Source organism: Peromyscus maniculatus, chromosome 19 (assembly GCF_049852395.1).
Source record: "Peromyscus maniculatus bairdii isolate BWxNUB_F1_BW_parent chromosome 19, HU_Pman_BW_mat_3.1, whole genome shotgun sequence".
Lineage (NCBI taxonomy): Eukaryota > Metazoa > Chordata > Mammalia > Rodentia > Cricetidae > Peromyscus > Peromyscus maniculatus.
Genome location: NC_134870.1, coordinates 24510189 through 24532013, shown reverse-complemented (window position 1 = coordinate 24532013; position 21825 = coordinate 24510189). Strand labels below are relative to the sequence as shown.

At 42.4% G+C, this 21825-nt stretch overlaps 1 protein-coding gene across 24 annotated transcripts in view; it reads left to right on the top strand.

Annotated features, from left to right (window-relative positions):
• The window catches only part of Brd8 (bromodomain containing 8), a 47170-nt gene that overhangs the window by 587 nt on the left and 24758 nt on the right, over window positions 1-21825 (top strand). For 5 of the 24 annotated variants that reach the window (XR_006065620.2, XR_013046025.1, XM_042264024.2 and 2 more), the window contains exons 2-21: window positions 548-644; window positions 6316-6385; window positions 8128-8177; window positions 8361-8483; window positions 9797-9877; window positions 9976-10052; window positions 11911-12047; window positions 12514-12732; window positions 13155-13299; window positions 14577-14786; window positions 15178-15458; window positions 15765-16217; window positions 16478-16571; window positions 16771-16817; window positions 17578-17792; window positions 18185-18277; window positions 18645-18713; window positions 19403-19580; window positions 20410-20514; window positions 20940-20984. Coding sequence is in view for 21 of the 24 variants with exons in the window: in XM_042264024.2 (XP_042119958.1) it covers window positions 548-644; window positions 6316-6385; window positions 8128-8177; window positions 8361-8483; window positions 9797-9877; window positions 9976-10052; window positions 11911-12047; window positions 12514-12732; window positions 13155-13299; window positions 14577-14786; window positions 15178-15458; window positions 15765-16217; window positions 16478-16571; window positions 16771-16817; window positions 17578-17792; window positions 18185-18277; window positions 18645-18713; window positions 19403-19580; window positions 20410-20514; window positions 20940-20984 (2789 nt within the window). In the remaining 3 variants the exon portion in view is untranslated. Of the gene's footprint in view, window positions 1-531; window positions 645-6315; window positions 6386-8127; window positions 8178-8360; window positions 8484-9796; window positions 9878-9975; window positions 10053-11910; window positions 12048-12513; window positions 12733-13154; window positions 13300-14576; window positions 14787-15177; window positions 15459-15764; window positions 16218-16477; window positions 16572-16770; window positions 16818-17265; window positions 17325-17577; window positions 17793-18184; window positions 18278-18644; window positions 18714-19402; window positions 19581-20409; window positions 20515-20939; window positions 20985-21825 lie in introns of those variants that run through there. The other 19 variants (XR_013046026.1, XM_015996615.3, XM_076554951.1 and 16 more) reach the window with 13 other exon arrangements.

Sequence of the window (21825 nt, the reverse complement as noted above, 5' to 3'; positions counted from 1 at the left end):
AAGAAGGAGGTGGGCAGTGGGAGCCGGTGGCCGCTGGGAATCCTGGGAAATAAGCTTGCGTTCAAATTGGAATAAAGTTATAAAACTGGGTCTTTACGAAGAACTTTTTTTTTTTTTTTTTAAACGTAATACTGCCAATGTTTGAGAGCGGAACTTAAAGCCATGGCATTTGAACAAATAAAGTGTTCTATAAATGAGTATTCAGAAAACAGTTTATGCTGGCTAGTAGTGAGATTTCGTTGGAATGGTGAACAATCAAGATGTGGTGATAATAAATAATTAATGGTAGTAGTTCACATTGTTTGAACAAGATTGAGATTTATTTGTTTTGAGATAGGGTTTTACTGTGTGACTGACCCTGGCTGGCCTGAAACTCGCTATGCAGACCAGGCAAGCCTCACACTCACAGAAGTCTGCTCGATTGTTTCCTGAGAACCGGGGTTAATACTCCACACTCAGCCTGGGATATTATTTTATATCAGACTTTTAGCTGTTCTGGGACTTAGAACTAGCTCAGTGATCGTTTCTAAGCCTTTTTTATTCCCAGAGCACAAGCTGCTGAGTACCGGCCCAACAGAGCCATGGTCCATCCGAGAGAAGTTGTGTTTAGCATCTTCTGTTATGAGGAGTGGAGATCAGAACTGGTAAGGAATCTAATATGTCTGACTTCTTGGGCTGTATGACTATTTTTCTTTCTTTCTTTCTTTCTTTCTTTCTTTCTTTCTTTCTTTCTTTCTTTCTCTCTCTCTCTCTCTCTCTCTCTCTCTTTCTTTCTTTCTTTCTTTTTTTCTTTCTTTCTGTCTGTCTGTCTTTCTTTTTGTTTTGTTTTAGAGACAGGGTTTCTTTGTGTTGCCCTGGCTATCTTAGAACTCACACTGTAGACCAGGTTGGCCTGAACTCAGAGACTGCTTGCCTCTGCTTTTCTAGTGCTGGAATTAAAGGCGTGGACCATCAAGCTAGCTTTATATAGTAGTCAGCTTTACCAAAGTACAAATCACATAGCATCAAATAAGCCCCCTGAAAGTGAAAACTTTGACAGTTTCTTTTTTCTATTTCCACAAAGTTGTGCAGCAATCCCTGCAATCTAATTTTAGAACTTTTAATTTTATTTTAGTCAGTTAACATAGCACTTTCAAGGTTTATTCACATGTAACGTATGTTAATACTTTTCTTCTAGTATTGGCCAGATAATAGTATGAATCATCCTTTCCATATCCATGGAGAATTGGTTCTAGGACATTTGAGGTTATAAAAATGGTGATGGCTCAATTCCTTTACATAAGATGCCTCATATTTGCATGTCACCAACACATATCCTTTTGAATACTCCAATTTATCTCTAATACAGTGAAATTGCATGTTAATGGTTTAGGGCAGAGGTTCTTAACCAGTAGGTTATGACCATTGGCAAACTTGTATTTCTAAAAATATTTACATAATGGTTCATAACAGTAGCAACATTGTAGTAGTCACCACAGCCTGAGAGGAACTGTTTTAAAGGGTCTCAGCATTAGGAAGCTTGAGAGCCATTGATTTAGGGAATAAAGTCTGTACATGTTCAGTACAGACACTTTTTTTTTTTGTTTTGTTTTTTTTGTTTTTCGAGACAGGGTTTCTCTGTGTAGCTTTGTGCCTTTCCTGGAACTCACTTGGTAGCCCAGGCTGGCCTCAAACTCACAGAGATCCGCCTGGCTCTGCCTCCCAAGTGCTGGGATTAAAGGTGTGCGCCACCACCGCCCGGCCCAGACACATTTTTTTTATTTGTTTTTAGAAGTGACTATAATGTCCAGTGTAGGCTGAGTAATTCCAAGAATGCACATCCCTTGGCTATGGACAGACAGCTGCATATTCATTTCCTGATACTGGGTTTCCACCTTGGGATAGATGTGAATAAGGTCCTTGTGGATGGTGTCTTCAGTTCTCCTGAGTTTCCACCCAAGTAGTAGAGTCTCTGGGTCATATGGTAACTCCAGGTCTAACTTTTTTTGAGGAACTGCCAAATCATTTTCTTTAATATATTATTTTAAAAATTATGTAGGTTTATTGTGTGTATTGGAGTGGGGATATGGGCACATGAGCGTAGGATCCCTTGAGAGACGGACAGAAGAGGACGTCAGATCCCCTGGAGTGTTAGAGTTCCGGGCAGTTGTGAGACATCTGACATAGGTTCCTACAACAGAATTGGGGTGCTAAGAGCCATCTCTTCATCACCCGCCACAAATTTTGGAGAATAGAGGTGTTGGGGATGGAATTCGGGGCCTTGTGCATGCTGTCTGCCATCTTCACCTTCGGCCATCAAACTTTTTTTTTTTATTTTAAAGACAGATTCACACTCTGTAGACCAGGCTAGCCTCAAATTCAGAGATCCTCTTGCTTCTGGCTTCTGAGTGCTAGGATTAAAGGAATGTGCTGCCATGCCCAGTAAAAAAGTATAGCCCGGGCCTTCTGCTCCTTCTCCAGCATGTTCTACTGGCTTGTGTCATCTCAACCTTATTCAAGCCTTATTATTTATTTTTTGAGCTAAGCTAACTTCAGGTGCCTCCCTATGCAGCCTGATCCTGCCTCTGCTCACCCCAACCCCACCCCCCAGTGCTGATTACAGGCATATACTATGAGGCCCAGCTTTTGTGGTACGGATCAAATCAAGGGCTCATGAATGCTAGGCCAACACTCTACCGGCTGAGCTGTATCCCCATCACCTTCAGTTTTTATCTGCTTCACAATATTTCCTGTCCTTTCTTGTAACCATACTAGTAAATATAAAGCCATATCTTATTATGGATTTTTTTATATTTATTTGTGTGTTTGTATGCGTGCATGTGTATATAGGTGTGGAGATCAGAAGATAGCTTGCAGGATTTGTTTCTTTTATTCCACCTTGTGGATTCTGGGGATCAAACTCAGATCATCAGGTTTGGTAACAAGTGTCTTTACCAGTATGAGCTGTAAATGAACGGAGCCAACACATTCCACTTTTTTTTTTTTTTTTTTTCTTTAGACAAGGTTTCTCTGTAAAGCCCTGGCTGACTGTCCTGGAACTCTTTTAGATCAGGCTGGCCTCGAACTCACAGAGATCCTCCTGCCTCGGCCTCCTGAGTGCTGGGAGTCACGCCCATACCCATTATTTTTTTTTTTTTAAAGAAAGGTTCTGTATATGTAGTCCAGGCTGGCCTAGAGATCTCAGTGATTCCCTTTTTCAGCCTTCTAGCCTGGAATTTCAAGTTTGAGCCACCATATCTAGTTCCTTATTGTGGTTTTGATAGGTATCTCTCTGATGAACTGTGCATTAATGAGTATATTTGCATGTGGTTATATAGGCATTATATATTTGTGGGGAAATTTATGCTCAGTTTTTTGTCCATTTTTGTTTAGTTGATTTCTTTCTGTAATTGCATTATAATTCTTTGCATTATAATTCTATAGCTCTAATCTGGAGGCTAATCCTTTGACAGTTTGCAACTATTTCTCCTACTTCGCATATTGTCTTTACACTTTTATAAGAAACAATTTGTAATCATTTATTTTTCATGTGTATGAGTTTTGCCTGTTTGTATATATCTAACATATGTGTATGCTAGAAAAGGATGTGAGATTCCCAGAACTGGAGTAACAGATGGTTTTGAGCCACCCAAGTAGGTGCTGGGGATTGAACCAAGGTCCTCTGGAAGAGTAGCCAATGATCTTAACTGCTGAACTATGTCTCCAACTGTCTTTACACTGTTTTGATTGGTATTGTTTACAACACAAAAGTTTTGGGAAAAATTTTCCAAGGCAGTTCCTTTCTATATAGCCCTGGCTGTCTGGATCTCACTATATTGACCAGGCTGGCCTTGACCTCACTAAAATGTGCCTGCCTCTGCCTCTCTGGTAATAGGATTAAAGGTGTGAGTCACCAGGCTCAGCCAAAAGTCTTTAATTCTAATGATACCAGTTTAGTTTCTTCTGTTGCTTTGCTTGAGAATCGGCTGTGAAAATACTTATTTTGCTTTTTTGTTTGTTTGTTGGCCTTTACTATTAAATTTTTTTATTACCATTATTTTGTGTGTATCTGTGTTTTGCTTGCCTGCATGCATGTGTACCATATGCTTGCCTGGTGCTTTTGGAAGTCTTACTGAAATGTCTTTAGTTGGTTATAAAGATTTGTTTTTGTTGTTAGCCTCTAAATCTCCATATAGCTCCAGATCATCTGATTTTGTCCTCAAGATTGTGTGTGTGTGTGTGTGTGTGTGCGCGCGCAATAGCCCTGACTGTCTTAGAACTCTGTAGACCAGGCTGGCCTCAAACTCACAGAGATCCATCTGCCTACCTCTGCTTCTTCAGTGCTGGGATTAAAGGAATGCACCACTACCTCTGAGCTCAGCTAGATAATATTTTAATTACAGAAAGTTGTACATAGATTGGCTCCTGTCTTTTAATTCAGTGACTATAACTTGCCTTTGTTGATGTTGCTACTTTGATTACAGGTATGGTCTAGTGTTTAGTTTTTCCTCTGTCAGGAAGATAATGAAAGGTTTAGCATATTTACAGGGCCCGATTGATCAGAGATGCTCATAGGAGAGGTTTGCTTTGGTTTATTTTGGCATGGGCTTTCCCTTTGTAGCCCTGGCTGCCTGGTCAGCCATGTAGACCAATACCCAGCTGCTTTGGGGGAAGGGTGGGGTGGGGGCAACAACAAGGTCTTGTTATTTAGTTCTGGCTGGACTGATACTCATTATGTAGCTCAGGCTAGCCTCAAATTTGTGATAGCCCTCCTGTCTCAGCCTCCTCCTATTTGTTAGAATTATAAGCATACATTGTATACTGTGAAAAATACTTCATAAAGTTTAAATGGCTGGTGTATGCTTTTAATCCCAGCACTCAAAATTCTGAGGCAAGTGGATCTCTGGGTTTGAGGCTAGTGTGGTCTACAAAGCAAGTTCTAGGACAGCCAGGGCTATTTCACAGAGAATCCCAGTCTTCAAAAATCAAACAAAAAGTTGTGAGCTTTTGGGGCTGGAGAGATGGCCCATCGGTTAAGAGCACTGGCTGCTCTTCCAGAGGACCCGGGTTCAATTCCCAGCACCCACATGGCGGCTCACAACTGTCTGTAATTCCATTTCCAGGGGATCTGACATCTTCACACCAATGCACAAAAAATAAAGTTTAAAAAAATCTTTAAAAAAAAAAAAAGTTGTGAGCTTTTAAGAGCAGGTTTTAGAAAACAGTTAAGTGTTAATAAAGGTATTTAAATATGGTTTCATGGGGCTGGAGAGATGGCTCAGAGGTTAAGAGCACTGACTGCTCTTCCAGAGGTCCTGAGTTCAATTCCCAGCAACCACATGGTGGCTCACAACCATCTGTAATGAGATCTGGCGCCCTCTTCTGTATACATAATAAATAAATAAATCTTAAAAATAAATAAATAAATAAATAAATAAATATGGTTTCATAATGAGGGTTAGGAGAGAAAGTGGCTCAGAAGGGAAGTGAGAGCAGAGGTGTGGGCTTCTCCAAAGAGTCAAAAGGAAGGTATTCCAAATATGGGCACTGGTCAGGGGAGAGTGGCCACAGAGCTGATTTTAAGAATCTAAGTGGGCTGGAGAGATGGCTCAGTGTTTATGAGCACTGGCTGCTCTTCCAGAGGTCCTGAGTTCAATTCCCAGCAACTACATGGTGGCTCACAGCCATCTATAATGGGATCTGATGCCCGTTTCTGGCATAAAGTTGATAGAGCACTCATATACATAAAATAAATAAATCTTTTAAAAAAAAAAAAAACAGAGTTAATCCAGGCTAGGGATATAGGCTGGTTATATAGTATTTGCCTACATATGTGAGACTCTGGATACATTTAAAGACTTTGTATTGCATTTTAATTTATTGTGCATGTATGTGTATGTAGGTGTGTGAATGCCACTGTGCATGATGTGGAGGTCAGAGAACAAATTGTAAAGCTGATATTTCTTCTTCTACTCTGTAGATTTTGGGAATGGAGTTCAGATCATCAGCCTTGCCAGCAAGTGCCTTTACCCATTGGGCTATTTCAAGAACCCCTGAATTGCTTTTTACATAGTTGTGTCATTTTCCATTGTCAGGTATTCCAGACCTAGAGCTATTAACTCTGGAGCACTTAGGTGATGAGTGTGAGTGAACCTCTGTTTCATTCTCAGCACTGAAAAGCAAATAGTAAATGATAAAGGGAAGGTATTCTAAAATAGTTCTGTGGCAATTCTTTATTCTAATGTGATCTATAAACCCTAAACTTTGAATTCAGCGTACCTCTGCCACCCGTATTTTTCCTGTTTGGTATATAATAAGGTTTTTCTTATTCTGTAGGGTATCGGTTAGCAGAGCAATCAAGCCTTTTGCAGAACCTGGCCGGCCTCCAGACTGGTTTTCTCAAAAAGTAAGTTACCAATCAGATGCTCGTTTACACTCGTTGGAAGATGAAATTTGTTATTTACTGTGCTCTGCCTTTCATGAAGCAGGCAATAACTAACAGTGTTAGAGGCTGGGTGTCGTGGTACATGCCTGTAATTTTAGCAGTTGGGAGATAGGCAAGAGTATATCAACATGTGTGAGACCAGCCTGGTTTAATTGCTGAGTTTCAAGCCAGCCAGGGCTACATAGCAAAACCCTGTCTCAGGAAAACCAAAAAATCATGGCTGGGGAGGTGGTTCAAGTATTGACTGTAGAAGCAGAGGCTGAAGTTTGATACTTAAATCTCCTTACATGCCAAGAAGGTGTGGCAGCCCACCAGTTATTACAGTATTTGGAGGGCAAAGGCAGTAAGAATTCCTTGGGGCAAGCTGGCTTTCGAGACAGTTGAAACAAGATCTAGTTTCTTTGAGAGACCCTACTGCAAAGAATAAGGTAAAGACTGATTGAGTAAGACTCCCAGAGTTAATCTTGGGTATCCACATGCATGTGCTCACACATTTATATGTACCCACACATGTGTATGAGCATATGAACAGAGACACACCACACATTAAAAAAAAAAGTAAAGGGAATGGAAAGACGGTTCAGTGGTTAAGAGAACCTAACACTCTTGCAGAGGGCTTGGGTTTGGTTCCCAGCACCTGTATCCGGTGTCTTGCAAATACTTGTAACTCCAGGCTCTGGGCATTCAGTACCTTCTTTGGCCTCTGAGGGCTCATATATGGAGATATAAGTAAAAAATAAATTTTTAAGTAAAAATATTTTTAAAATTAAATATTTAGATATTTTAAATTTAATAAAAATAAAATTTTAAATTTAATAAAAATAAGAAACTTAGCTGGCTGGTGGTGGTGCACGCCTTTAACCCCAGCACTTGGGTGATGGGAGGATCTCTGTGAGTTTGTGTTCCACCTGTTCCTACAGAGTGAGTTCCAGGATAGCCAAAGTATACAAAGAAACCCTGTCTCAAAACAAAAAATTTAAAATATTTGAAAAAATTTTTTTTTTTTTTTTTTTTTTTTTTTGGTTTTTCGAGACAGGGTTTCTCTGTGTAGCTTTGCGCCTTTCCTGAAGCTCACTTGGTAGCCCAGGCTGGCCTCGAACTCACAGCGATCCGCCTGGCTCTGCCTCCCGAGTGCTGGGATTAAAGGCGTGCGCCACCATCGCCCGGCCAATATTTGAAAATATTTTAAAAATTGAAAACAAGGCCGGGCGTGGTGGCGCACGCCTTTAATCCCAGCACTTGGGAGGCAGAGGCAGGCGGATCTCTGTGAGTTCGAGGCCAGCCTGGGCTACCAAGTGAGCTCCAGGAAAGGTGCAAAGCTACACAGAGAAACCCTGTCTCGAAAAAACCAAAAAAAAAAAAAAATTGAAAACAAAAGAAAACACCATTTTTCTTTTTCCCACTGTTTGCTAATCTGGTTATTTATGTATGCAAAAAAGTATTACAAACTTTTCTCTGATTTTTATTTAGTGGTGGTAGTAGTAGTGTATGTATCTTACTATGTATCCTTGGCAGTCCTAGAACTCACTATGTACACCAGGCTAGCCTTGAACTCAGATCCCTTGCTTCTGCCTCCTACCATGACCAGCTAAACCACACAATCTTGAATAGCTTTCTTCACTAGTCTTATTCCAATTGTTGAAAATTGGAAATCTTGTTTCTTTCCAAGCTTGCTTATCACATTTTCATTTTTTTTCCTCTAGCATTGTGCTTCTCAGTATTCAGAGCTCTTAGAGACTACTGAAACTCCAAAGTGAGTATGAACCCAGGTACACCTCTGTTTAGTTGGAAAGTGTTCACTATGGAAATACATCTTAATTGGGTGAGAAAAGTATAGCGGATAGTACTTATGGTTCAATGGTAGAAAAAAAAGGCTCAAAGAATACAAATGTCCTCTTACTGGAACTGGGATTTATTGTTGCTTGGTTTTCCACAGACGGAAACGGGGTGAGAAAGGAGAAGTGGTAGAAACTGTTGAAGATGTTATTGTTCGGAAATTGACTGCTGAGAGAGTTGAGGAACTAAAGAAGGTGATAAAGGAAACACAGGAGAGATACAGGTAGTTATCATGACTTGGGGAGGGGGTAGTTCGGAAAGAAATCAAGAACTGACTTCTTTAAGTTTTTTTTTTTTTAATCTGCATTGTGGTTTTACCTGCATGTATGTCTGCGTGAGCATGCCAGATCCCCTTGAACTGGAATTACAGACAGTTGTGAACTGTCATGTGAGTGCTGGGAATTGAACCCAGGTCCTCTGGAAGAGCAGCTAGTGATCTTAACCTCTGAGCCATCTCTCCAGCTCCAATAAAAGTTTTCAAAATAGCAGCTTAGGAAATTTAATTAAGCCAGGCAGCAGTGGCGCATGCCTCTAATCCCAGTCCTTGGGAGGCAGAGGAGGCGATCTCTGTTAGTTCGAGCCCAGCCTAGTCTACAAAGTGAGTTTCCGGACAGCCAGAGCTACACAGAGAAACTTTGTGGGGGGGTGGGGGGGGAAGAAACATAATTAAGGCTTGGTGTTGTGTTGAATTCAGGAGGTTGAAATGGAAAGCTCACTTGAGACCACAAGTTCAGGCCAGCCTGGACCACTTAGAAAGGTTTTTGCTTAAAAACAAGACAAGAGGCATGGAGATTGTTCAGTAGATAAAAGCGCCTACTGTACAATCCTGACAGCCTGGGTTTGAGCCCCTGAACTCATGTAAAAAGCTCTGATGTGGTAGTTTATAGTAGATGGTGATTAGGCAAACCAGGGGCAGAAATGAAAGGGACCCTGCTTGAGTCAAGGTGGAAGGAGAGAGCCAGTCCTCCACATTTTCCCCTTGACCTCATGTGCTGTAGAATGTGTCCACCAGTACTTGTGTACGTACACACACACACACACACACACACTCTCTCTCTCTCTCTCTCTCTCTCTCTCTCTCTCTCTCTCTCTCTAGTTAGTTTTTAAAAAAGCAATATGGGGGCTGGAGAGATGGCTCAGAGGTTAAGAGCACTGGCTGTTCTTCCAGAGGTCCTGAGTTCAATTCCCAGCAACCACATGGTGGCTCACAACCATCTGTAGTTAGATCTGATGCCCTCTTCTGGCCTGCAGACATACATGCAGGCAGATCACTGTATGTATACATAATGAATAAATAAATCTTTGGAAAAAAAAAAACAGTATGGTAGCTTATGCTTGTAATCCCAATGCTTACCTCAGGAGACCAAGGCAGGAAAATTTCTATAAGTTTGAGGCCAGCCTGGGCTACAGAAGGAGACCCTGTCTCAAAAAAAAAAAAAAAAAAAGGAAAGAAAGAAAAGAAAAAAAAGAAGCTTACAAACTGAAAAAAAAAAAAATCATAAAGAGAACTGCAGTCTGTCTCTTTCTTTTTTATAGGCGGCTAAAAAGAGATGCAGAACTAATTCAAGCCGGACACATGGACAGCAGGCTGGATGAGCTTTGCAATGACATTGCAATGTAGGTTCCATCTGTGCTCTGTGCCAGTTGGCCAAAAGCGTTTTTGTGAAGGCAGTGTGAACCATGGGGAAGAGCTAGAGCCTGCTAACATAACTCAGTTCCTTCTTTAGGAAAAAGAAATTGGAGGAGGAAGAGGCTGAAGTGAAAAGGAAGGCTACAGATGCTGCCTACCAGGGTAAGCCCCGCCTGGTGCCTCTGCTGTCCTGGGTCATGCAGTGCTGTACACTGGTGACAGTTGGCTGGCTGGCCTGTGAGATGAGTGTGGTGACCGCTCCACTGTGGAAACGTAGCTGTTCACTGTTTTATAATATATCGTCTGCCAGTTTCAATGTGCTTGCAAAATTTATCATGTCTCTTTTTTCCTCCCAAAACATCCTTTTTTTGTTTTCTCTGCTAGGGATTGACCTGAGGGCCTTATACATGCCCCCTAAAGTTAGACCTCCAGGTGACATTAAGTAAACAGGCTTTTATCAAAAGGAATTCTACTGTACTGGTTGGCTTTGGAAATTACCAGAAACCTACACCTGTTAAGTTCTTTCATCCTTCATGTTTCCAATAACTGGTTTTGTCTTGTCCCATGATTGCCCAGTTGTAGACTCCAAATAAGCAAAATGTTTTAGGCTCCTGACTGATCTGCCCGAATTGTAGGGCAGTTAAAACTTTCCCTCACTCGGGGCTGGAGAGATGGCTCAGCGGTTAAGAGCACTGACTGTTCTTCCAGGTGACCTGGGTTCAATTCCCAGCACCCATGTGGCAACTCACAACTGTCTGTAAATCTACTTCCAGAGGCTCTGACACCTTCACACCACATGCACATAAAATAAAGAAATAAATAATTAAAAAAAAAACAACTTTCCCTCACTCTCTAAAGTTCCAGTATTTTTGAATTTGTGGAGCAAACTGGCAGTAAAGAGGAGAAATGTAGAGATTTACTGTTAGCGTGTGCACAGAAGCCTCATAAAACAAGGCATCTGAGTGAAGGATGGAGCCAGTCCTAAAACACTGACCTTGCGTGGATGAGGCTTAGTCTGTAGCACCAACAAACAACTAAAAAGAAAAGAATAGTTCCTGTTATCTTTTTTTTTACCAGAATAAATCATCCATTAGTCTCCGAGAAGGAAGACTTAGAAAATGAGGTCTCTTTATAGTCTAGATCTCCAGTTTACTTGTAGGACTCATAAGCTTGATATGCTGAACATAGTATGGGTTTTATGTTGTTATTTTTTATTTTTTTATTTTTATTGGTTTGTTGGTGGGGGGGCACAGGTGAGTGCCATGTATGTACAAATCAGAGGACAAGTTGTGGAAGTCCATTCTCTTCTCCCACTATGTGGGTCCCAGAAATTGAACTCAGTCTTGGTAGCATGAGCTTTTACCCACTGAACCATCTCATTGGCCTTAATTAAGGTTTTAGAACTCAGAGGCCAATAAAAAAAAGCCAAATATGGAGCTGGGTGTGGTGGTGTATGTCTTTAATCCAGCATTTGGGAGGCTGGGGCAGGCAGATCTCTGCAAGCCAGTCCACCTTACAGAGTGGGTTCCAGGCTAGCTAGTGCTACATTGTGAGACCCTGTCTCCAAAAGAGGGGGCGTGGGGAAGGAAAGCCAGATATAGTGGTGAATGCCTATAATTCCAGAATTTGGGAAGTGGATCCAGGAAGGTGGGATCAAAAATTCATCCCAGTGAGCCTTGGGAGATGAGATGGGGTGGTGGGGAGAAAATTCAGTGTTTGTAACTGTAAGATAGACTACACGGTGTGAACCAGTGAGGTCTTTTCCTCTTTTTAAAAGCAGACTCTTAAGTTGCTGGAGAAGACATTGAGAAGTATGTAAACCATTTACTACAACAAGGACCTTTGAAATAGTTAAGTAGTTATTTTGTTTAATGTGAGAATTGCCCTTAGTTTGAAAAATTAAGCTAAAGAAAGTAATAAAACTTCTAATCTAGACTCATAATGTTTCTTTAGGATATACTAGTGGCTGGTTTCACTTATTTAGTCCTGAAGATTTGGTCTCTGTTTGCTTATGTTCTAGCTCGGCAAGCAGTCAAAACACCTCCTCGAAGGCTGCCCACTGTGATGGTCCGCTCACCTATAGATTCTGCCTCCCCAGGAGGTGATTATCCACTTGGAGACTTGACTCCAACCACTATGGAAGAGGCTACCTCTGGGGTAAGTCTATTGGCATTTATTGATGTTGATTTGCAAAGGAACAATAAGCCAGCAGAGAGCTGATAATGGGAAACCACTTGTTGCCTAGAAGCAACTTCTCTTGATCTGAATGCTAAAGATTGTAAAGGTGTACCTAAAAGCATGGAGGATTTTACTTTTTGAGAGATAGGTAAAGGACTATGTGAATTATTTGTAAATGTATTTAGTCTTATGAAATTTCTGCTTAAGAAAGAGACCATTTCTTTATAAATAAAGTAGTAATAGTGTTTTGAGGAGTTTGAAAATAAGGAGGTTGGATGGAATGATTGGGTTGTGGGTACAGTGAGTGGAAGAGAAAGAAGTATAGACGGTTTCTGGGTGTTTCCATTCAGAACTAATAAAATAATAGACACACTAACCCATCCAGATTAGTAGGGAACCTTCCGTAGTTTGAGAAGTCAGATAAAGGTTCTCTGTTGTCTCTTAGGTAACCCCTGGGACTTTGCCGAGTACCCCAGTCACCTCGTTTCCTGGGATTCCTGACACCCTTCCTCCAGGCTCTGCACCCTTAGAAGCCCCCATGACCCCAGTAACAGATGATTCACCCCAGAAAAAGATGCTTGGACAGAAAGCAACTCCACCCCCCTCCCCTCTGCTGTCAGAGCTCTTGAAGAAGGGCAGCCTCCTGCCTACTAGCCCCAGACTGGTATGGAGACTTCTGTGGGTGTTTGAGAGCTGTGGTGATTTAGTACTTGGAAGGGAATGCCTGGGCCCTAAAATATGACCTGGGGAAAAACAAAAACACAAGCAAAACAAACAAACAAAAAAAAAACCCAGCAATGTCCTAGTTAAAGGTTAACTCCTAAAAAATGCGCTTAGTTGGTCCTTGGATCCTAAGGTATCTGAATGATAATGATTGGTGGTTTTCTTCCCCCAGAGAACTCTTGTCACTTAAGTTCTGAACATTATAGTTTAGAGTTTCCCTTCTATCTTGAATGGTTTTTGTGGACACTGAGTTTTGGTTTGAAGAAGTTTGTTTGAGCACTGGAGCGCATTTTTGTTTTTGTTTTTGGGAAGTGGTAGTGGAAGAGCTTGAGTATAGCCTTCACCTCTGTTCTTCCCTGGTAGGTCAATGAGAGTGAGATGTCTGTGGCTTCTGGCCATCTGAACAGCACAGGTGTGCTCCTGGAGGTAGGCGGGGTTCTTCCCATGATACATGGTGGGGAGATGCAGCCAACAACCAGTACTGTTGCAGCCTCCCCTGCTGCCTCAGGTAAGCTACTGCGCATGCTTTTCATGGCCATCATAGAGAGAATAGTTACCATATAGTTAAGGCCCAATTACAGTTTTTAGACTTTGCTTTGGAGCTAGTTTTTGTATTAAACAACATAGTGTTTGAGATATTGATCTGTTCCAAAATAAAATATTGATAGCTCTAATTGACTTCAGTATAGGTGATAATAAAAAGGAACAGTAAAGTTAATAATGAAGCTATTTCTCTGTGCCTTGCAAAATGTCAAGATTCCTGAGATCCCTGAGGTGAAATAGAGGAAAGAGATATAGAACCAGAGATCTGGGCTTGAATCTCCCGTCGCTCATACTATTGATTTTGTGACCTTGAATAGACAACTATTGAAACTTAGTTTTCTATTTTATTAATGGTGGCAAATATTAGTTTTTGCAACATTGTGAAAAGTTAGAGACCTTGGAGATTATAAAGTAGGGGAAAGGGATTGGGAACTAGAGACCTGGTTTGAATCTCAGATCCACCATACTGTTGGTTTTGTGACATTAGACAGGCAGCTTAACTATTGAGACTTGGTTTCCTGTTTTATAATGGTGACATATATACTTCAGGGATGTGTTAAGGATTAAATAACAGAAAATATGAAGCAAGAATACTAGTACCATATAAACATTAGAGATTGGGCAGAGTATGGTGGCATATACCTTTAATCCCAGCACTTGGGAGGCAGAGGCAGGTGGATCTCTGTGAGTTCGAGGCCAGCCTGGTCTACAGAGTGAGTTCCAGGACAGCCAAAGCTACACAGAGAAACTCTGTCTCAAAGACCCAAAATAAACACCCCTAAAAGAAAACAAGTGACATTTGATTAAAGTTGAGTTTGGGTGGTATACAGTGTGCCGAACTTCAGCAGAAGTGGCAAGGTTTCTTCTCCATTTTCTTTTTCTTCCTTTTTTTGTTTTCAAGACAGCTCAGGCTGTCCTGGGATTTTTGCTTTGTAGCCCTGGAACTCTCTTTTCTTCCTCAGCCTCTTGCCTGTCATACCAGTCATTTTATTTTATTGTTGGTGACTGCTCATTTTTCCTCAGAGAAAATGACTCCTCATTTTTAATGTATACAGTGTATAGTCTGGCACTTGGGTTCATTCCTAGCTTGGAGAAAAGTGAAGTTAATGAAGGTAGGGTGTGGTTATGAGTTTATTCAACCAGGAGTTACTTTCATCCTTTGAAACTGTGAGTCCTAGAATGGCTATTGCTTCTTGTTCACGTGCTTTCTTTCCTCATTTTGTGTCCCTCTTTGCCTGTCAGGTGCTCCCACTCTTTCCCGGCTTTTAGAAGCTGGCCCTACACAGTTCAGCACTCCTCTTCCCTCCTTCACTGCTGTTGCCAGTGAGCCTCCAGTTAAACTCGGGCCTCCCCCTGGAGAGTCTGTGTCCCAGGCTACCATTGTCATGATGCCTGCGCTGCCAGCACCGTCCTCTGCTCCGGCTGTCTCCACTCCTGACAGTGTAGCTCCAGGTTCGTCCCTGACCTGCGCCCTGAGCAGCCACAGCACCCAACTTCAGTCAGAGCAGGGTGACCAAGAGCTCACCTCCCACATAGATGCTTCTCTGCTGTTCTCCATAGACGCCAGTCATCTTTATCCTTAGAAAAACAAGGATAGAAGTGGGTGTGTATTTTATGAGTTGGGTGGGGAAGCTTAAGTGTAGACACATAGCAGGCTTGAGACCGTATTCTCACCTTCCTTTGTAAAAAAAAAAATGAGGGAGAAGAAAACATGGGCAGAAGTGAGTTTTTGACCTTATGTGTGTCTGACCGTAAGTGTCTACAGCTCCGGTGTGATCTCCGGGTGGTCATTTAATAGTGGATAAGCTTCTGAGTTGCTTTTTTTCTTCCTGTTGTTAATCAGTGAGTCAGCCTGAGAGCTGTGTTCCCCTGGAAGCTGTGGGGGATCCACATACTGTGACTGTTTCCATGGATAGCAGTGAAATCTCCATGATCATTAATTCTATCAAAGAAGAGTGTTTCCGGTCAGGAGTAGCAGAGGCGCCTGGTGGATCAAAGGCTCCAAGCATAGATGGGAAGGAAGATTTAGATTTGGCGGAGAAGATGGATATTGCTGTGTCTTACACAGGTGAAGAGTTGGACTTTGAAACAGTTGGAGATATTATTGCCATCATTGAAGACAAGGTAACTACTTAGCAAAATCCTGAAAAGTCTCCCTGTGTAGAACTACACAGACTACCCTCTTCTTCCTTTCTTGATTTTCTTAGTAAGAATGACGACTCGTTCTTTTGCCCATTTCCATCTTGGAAGTCTGATGTACTGCTAATCTTCCTGCCGCCCACTTGTTTGCTCAGCACAAGTGCTGTTTCCACCAGACTTCGGTCAGGGTGGAGAGAGCTGCTTTAGACCCAGCATCTGATTCTGTCCTGGTGCACTGAGGGACTCGGGGGCTCTTTCTGTGTTCTCAACAGTTTGTGTCTTGGGGGACAGGTTGATGATCACCCTGAAGTGCTGGATGTGGCAGCTGTAGAAGCAGCACTGTCATTCTGTGAAGAAAACGATGACCCTCAGTCCCTACCTGGCCCTTGGGAGCACCCTATCCAGCAGGAGCGGGACAAGCCAGTATCTCTTCCAGCACCAGAGATGACAGTCAAACAAGAGAGGCTCGACTTTGAGGAACCCGAAAACAAAGGAATCCATGAACTGGTAGACATCAGGGAGTCAGGTGTGGAGATTAAGGTGGAACCTGCAGAGCCAGAGCCAGGCATGTCAGGGGCGGAGATAGTAGCTGGAGTCGGTCCAGTCTCAAGTATGGAGCCACCAGAACTCAGGAGTCAAGACTTAGATGAAGAGCCTAGAAGTTCTGCAGCTGGAGAGATTGGTGAAACAGATGGTCCTGGTGGGAAAGGCGATGAGATGCCACTTTCAACTGTGAAGACAGAGGTAGTTAATATGACTGGGTTGGGAAGAGAGGAGGAGGGTATGACTTAGGCAACTTAGGCTCTTGAATTCCTGAGTCTTGGCACGTTGCACATACCCAAAGCCACAGGCTGCCAACTAGTATTATACTCACCCTATCCTGCCAAGCGATCATTAAAATACTAGATGATTTCTTCTATGGTCTTGCAATCGTTGGAGAATAAAATTGTGGGAGCTATAACAATTTCTTAGTAATTAGATACTTACTCTTTTTTGATCTTCAGGCATCCCCTGAAAGCATGTTGTCTCCATCACATGGCTCAAATCCTATTGAAGATCCTTTAGAGGCAGAGACTCAACACAAGTTTGAAATGTCAGGTAAGTAAAGGATAGGAACTTTGAACTGTGTCTAACTTGAAGTCTCTTCCTTTGGCTTCTCAGGGTTTGTGGGTTGTGGGCAAGTAGAGGAGTAGGCCAGGACAGCATGGAAAGAAAGGAGAGCTTCAGGGAAGGCTCGTGGTCACAGGAAGGGGAAGCTAAGGCACAACTCTTCAGGGAGTCTTTCTCTCCTCTGCAGACCCATTGAAAGAAGAATCAGGGACTATTTTTGGAAGCCAGATAAAGGTATTTCAGACTTTTCTTTATTCTTCTTGCCATATGATTAGATTTTCCCACACTGCTATCTATTAAATGAATTTTAGTAAATTCATCTTTATCTTTTTTGTAAAACTGGTAGGGAGTTGGATGAGTAAAAGCTGTAGTAGACAGTCTGGCCTAATGGGAGTACTGTAGCAGCAGCGTGTGCTTCCCTAGGAGAGTTGTGAAGATCACGTAGTTTCTCTATGGATAGTGCACAAAGAAGTTTAGTACATCCGGAATGACTGAGAGTGACTAGGGGTGCCAGGAAGAACGTGTGGGGAGTCAGGTTACCGTTTAGACTATTGGAAGAGAATTACTGGGTTTTATCTTCGAGTCACTAAAGTAGTAGGAACAGATTTAAAGTAATGTGAGGTGAGCTTGCTCCATCAGCAAAGACATGAAATAAAATGATTCTCGATAACTTTGTACCCAGGGTCAGAGTTCCTCTCAAGAGCCAGGGGAAAGAAGGAACGCCTCTTAGCTTAGTCTTAAGTAAGTAGCTTTTTTATTTTTCCTTCCTTTAAAAAAGGTCCTGGGCTTTATTCTTTGTCCAGGCTCTAAATTACTTGATCTTACTTAGTCAGTTAAGTAGAGGGTAGTATAAGTGATAGAGGGCTCAGCAAAAAAAAGAAAACAAGTGTGAGGCCGTTTCTAAAGCTGATCTAACCCAAAACAGATCTCATTCAATAATGCTTTACTAGGTAGCTCTGCTTGCATTTGTTGACTAATGCATACTCTATCTAAGGATGCTCCGGGTGAGGAGGAGGAAGAAGACGGAGTCAGTGAGGTAGCTAGCCTAGAAGAGCCTAAGGAAGAGGATCAAGGAGAAGGCTATTTGTCTGAGATGGATAATGAACCCCCTGTGAGCGAAAGTGATGATGGCTTTAGTATCCATAATGCCACACTGCAGTCACACACGCTGGCAGACTCTATCCCAAGCAGCCCTGCCTCCTCACAGTTGTGAGTATCTGTGATTCCTTCTTTTTTCCATTTGAGACATGGTCTCATGTACCCCAGGCTGGTGTTCAGTTCATACTACATAGCTGAGGGTGATCTTGAACTCCTCATCCTATTGCTTGTGTCTCCCAAGTGCTAGGATTACAGGCAGATTATAGGTATGAACAGCCATGCCTCCTCACTCCCCACAGTGTGTGGGTGTGGGTGTGGGTGGGTGTTTTTGGTATTTGGGGGCATTGAACTTTTGACTGCTAGGCAAGCATTCTACCATAGAGCCACATCCCTAGCCTTAATTTTACTTGTAATTTTCCCTCGCGGCTTGAACAAATAGTTTGGAGAGAAATAGGACTTGGTTTTTCTCCTTATGCTTAGTAGCACTCCTGTGTCTATTTCAGCTCTGTGTGCAGTGAAGATCAAGAAGCAATTCAGGCTCAGAAAATATGGAAGAAAGCCATTATGCTTGTGTGGAGGGCTGCAGCAAATCACAGGTGAGCAGGCATTGCCAGCTCCTTGTTGTTGGCTTAAGAAATATTTGAGGGGCTGGAGAGGTGGCTCAGAGGTTAAGAGCACTGCTTGTTCTTCCAGAGGTCCTGAGTTCAATTCCCAGCAACCACATGATGGCTCACAACCACCTGTAATGAGATCTGTTGCCCTCTTCTGGTCTGTGGGTGTACATGCACACAGAACACTGTATATATAATAAATAAATAAATCTTTAAAAAAAAGAAATATTTGAGTAAGCCATGAGACTACGTATGTTGGTGTTGGGTCTACATACCTTCTGTTGCATAGAGTGAATTCTCTCCTTTTGCTTCAGGAGAATAAGTCAATAACAAATGTATTCTTTTTGGACAGGTATGCCAATGTGTTCCTGCAACCTGTCACAGATGACATAGCACCGGGCTATCATAGCATCGTGCAGAGGTAAGCCGTGGTCCAGCCAACAGGCCTGACTTAGAGTTGGTGTAGACATAAGTGAATTTTTGCATTAGGTAGTACATTTAAAGCAAGAGTGGGTTTTTTGTTTGTTTGTTTGTCTGTTTTGTTTTGTTTTTCAAGACAGGGTTTCTCTGTGTAGTTTTGGTGCCTGTCCTGGATCTTGCTCTGTAGACCAGGCTGGCCTCCAGCTCACAAAGATCTGCCTGCCTCTGCCTCCGGGGTACTGGGATTAAAGGCGTGTGTCACTGCCGCCCGGCAAGTGTTTTGTTTTGAGACAGGGTCTCATTATATATAGCCTTAGTTGGCCTGGAACTCTGTAGACCAAGCTAGCCTCAAAGTCAGAGAGTGAGTAATCCCTGCCTCTGCCTCACACATGCCGAGATTGTTCAAGAATAGGATTAGTGTTAAACTGACCATTGCAGTGGCTAATTACCATTAATAGTCCAAAAGAATTAATACCTTTTGCTACTTTTCTTGATGCCTATTATACAGATTGGCTTTTGGGGGCAATTGAGTACATGCTTTGGGATAATGGGTTGGCATTTAAATCTTGGTGGCTGATACTGAAGGTATATGTGAACAGGACTATATAGTGATACTATATTCAGAAATCCAAATGAATCCTCCTCCTCCACAGCCAATTAGCCCTGTTTATTTATTTATTTATTTTTTAGACCTATGGATTTGTCAACAATTAAGAAAAACATTGAAAATGGACTGATCCGCAGCACAGCCGAGTTTCAGCGTGACATCATGCTGATGTTTCAGAATGCTGTTATGTATAACAGCTCAGACCATGATGTGTATCACATGGCAGTAGAGATGCAAAGAGATGTCCTGGAACAGATCCAGGTACATTGAGGCTCATTTTTGTTTCAGTAGGGATGAAGTAAAGGGAAGAATTCATATTGATGACTTTTGTTTGTAATAGGCATCAGGAACACAGATAAGTAATTTTTTTTTCTTACTGAAGTTGTATAGGTTTTATTGGTTTGATGGAAGAAATATGGTAGAAATTCTGTCTTTCTTGGGCAAATGAATCCAGTTTTTGAAGGTTTTTGTTGCTGCTGCTATTTTGCTCTTGTTGCTAGGGATCTAAACCAGTACTTCCAGGGTCTGCACAGATACTGTACCACTGAGCTACATCCTATCCCCACCACACCCAATTTATTCATGTTAGGAATTAAGCCCAGGGAGGGCTTCATGTGTGGCATATAAGCACTGTTCCAGCTAAGCTATATCCCTAGTCCTATATCCCTAGCCCTATATCCCTGAAGTTTTAAAGTTAGTTTTTAAGGGGTTAATGTTACTTTTAGTTACATAGAATTCTGTGGCACATGCACCAAGAGTTCGTGATCCCTATTACCACAAGAAGTCCCCTTGAGTCTTAGAGTTGTATCCCCACACACCTTTATGATGTTGGCCTTGGAGGACCAGTGTATCTTTGTTAAGTATGCCAAGTGACTTGAATTGCTGAAAGAAAGGTCTTTGGTTTATTTTATTTAAAAGCTACTTTTCACTTCTAAGTTATTTAGGAACAGTTAGAATTAAGCCTCTTAGTAAGCCAAAAAGTAGTGAATAGAAGATACTATATAAGTTATAGTCACAAAACCTGAAGTATGTTGGTCCTTTCCTACTAGATCGGATCTTTGTGGCCAAACTTTTTTTCTTCTCCCTACAGCAATTCTTGGCCACACAGTTGATTATGCAAACATCTGAGTCTGGAATCAGTGCTAAAAGTCTTCGGGGGAGAGATTCTACCCGAAAACAAGATGCTTCAGAGAAGGTAAGGAGACAGAAATGAAGTCTAAAACACCCAGAGAACCTAAGTTACTCTGATATTGCTAACCTTCTGCAAGCCGGTGGTGTGCAAACAGATGTTAGAATGGTGGTGGCTGCTCCTGTCTAGCTGATGGAGAAATCTGCGTGACTGACATGGGCGAAAGTTTGAGCGAGGGAGTGGATTGTTAATCCTCTAGGAGAGTGCTGTCAGGGTGGGGGGAAGTAGCTCCCAGCGGCTGGTGACTTAACTTAGCTCCTCTTCTGGAGTCCTATGGCGGATGGCTGTGGGATCTTTCCTCTTGATCTCCAGTTTTACATTTTTGTCTTTGTGCTGTGTGTGTGGTGCTTTTGCCTCTGTCCTTAGGTTTGGGGTGCTTGTGGCTGAGAGTTTCTGTGGAACCTGATCAGTATTTGTTTGTCCTCTAACAGGACAGTGTCCCCATGGGCTCTCCTGCCTTCCTTCTCTCTCTCTTTGTAAGTATTGAATGGCTGCACGGGGTGATGTTGGCAGAAAGATTCTCAGCTCCTGCTGGGCCTGGGTGGCAGAGGGAAATCCAACATGCAGACTATGGCAATGTCTTGAAATTCTGTTTATCCATTGAATAAGAAACTCCTTTCTTCTGCATTCTGGGCTCTTTGCATGTGTGTGTGTGTGTGTATATGTGTGTGTCAGGGAGCGTGGGGGGGCGGGGTGTCTGTCGCTGGGAAGGGACTGACTATAAGATGGCTGCACTGAAACCGGAAGTGTTCTTGGGGTAAAAGACTAGGATGCACCTGCTCCTCATTTCTCACTTCCACCTTTTACCAGTTCTTTAGTTACAAGTGGAAGATAGCTCAGGGCGGCAGCTGCTGCTGGCTTTTCAGCAGTGTCCGTGTGTTGGCAGATTTTTAACACACACCTTCCGCTTCCTCCTACCTCAACTGAGAGACTTGACACACAAACCCTCAGTAGAGCTAAGCTCGAGATTCCAGTGGTCAAGGCACTTGCCGTGGAAGTCTGGCGAACTGAATTTGATCCCCAGACCCCAATGAAAGCGGAAGGAGAGCACTAACTCCACAGAGTTGACCTCTGCATTCCACATGTGCACCGTGGCATATGTGCTCCTGCACACACGTCACATTCCTTAAAAATGGTTTTAAAGATCCCGGTAGCGGTGACCACTGGATACAATACTAGCTGGTGGGGTGACAGGCGAACATAATAGATCTAGCCTAAAGGCTTTTATTTTTTTTGCTCCATAAATTAAATGACTAACACTGTTCATGGTAGAGCAGTGAAGTAAGGAAAAGCATGCTGAAAACCCACATGGTCTTA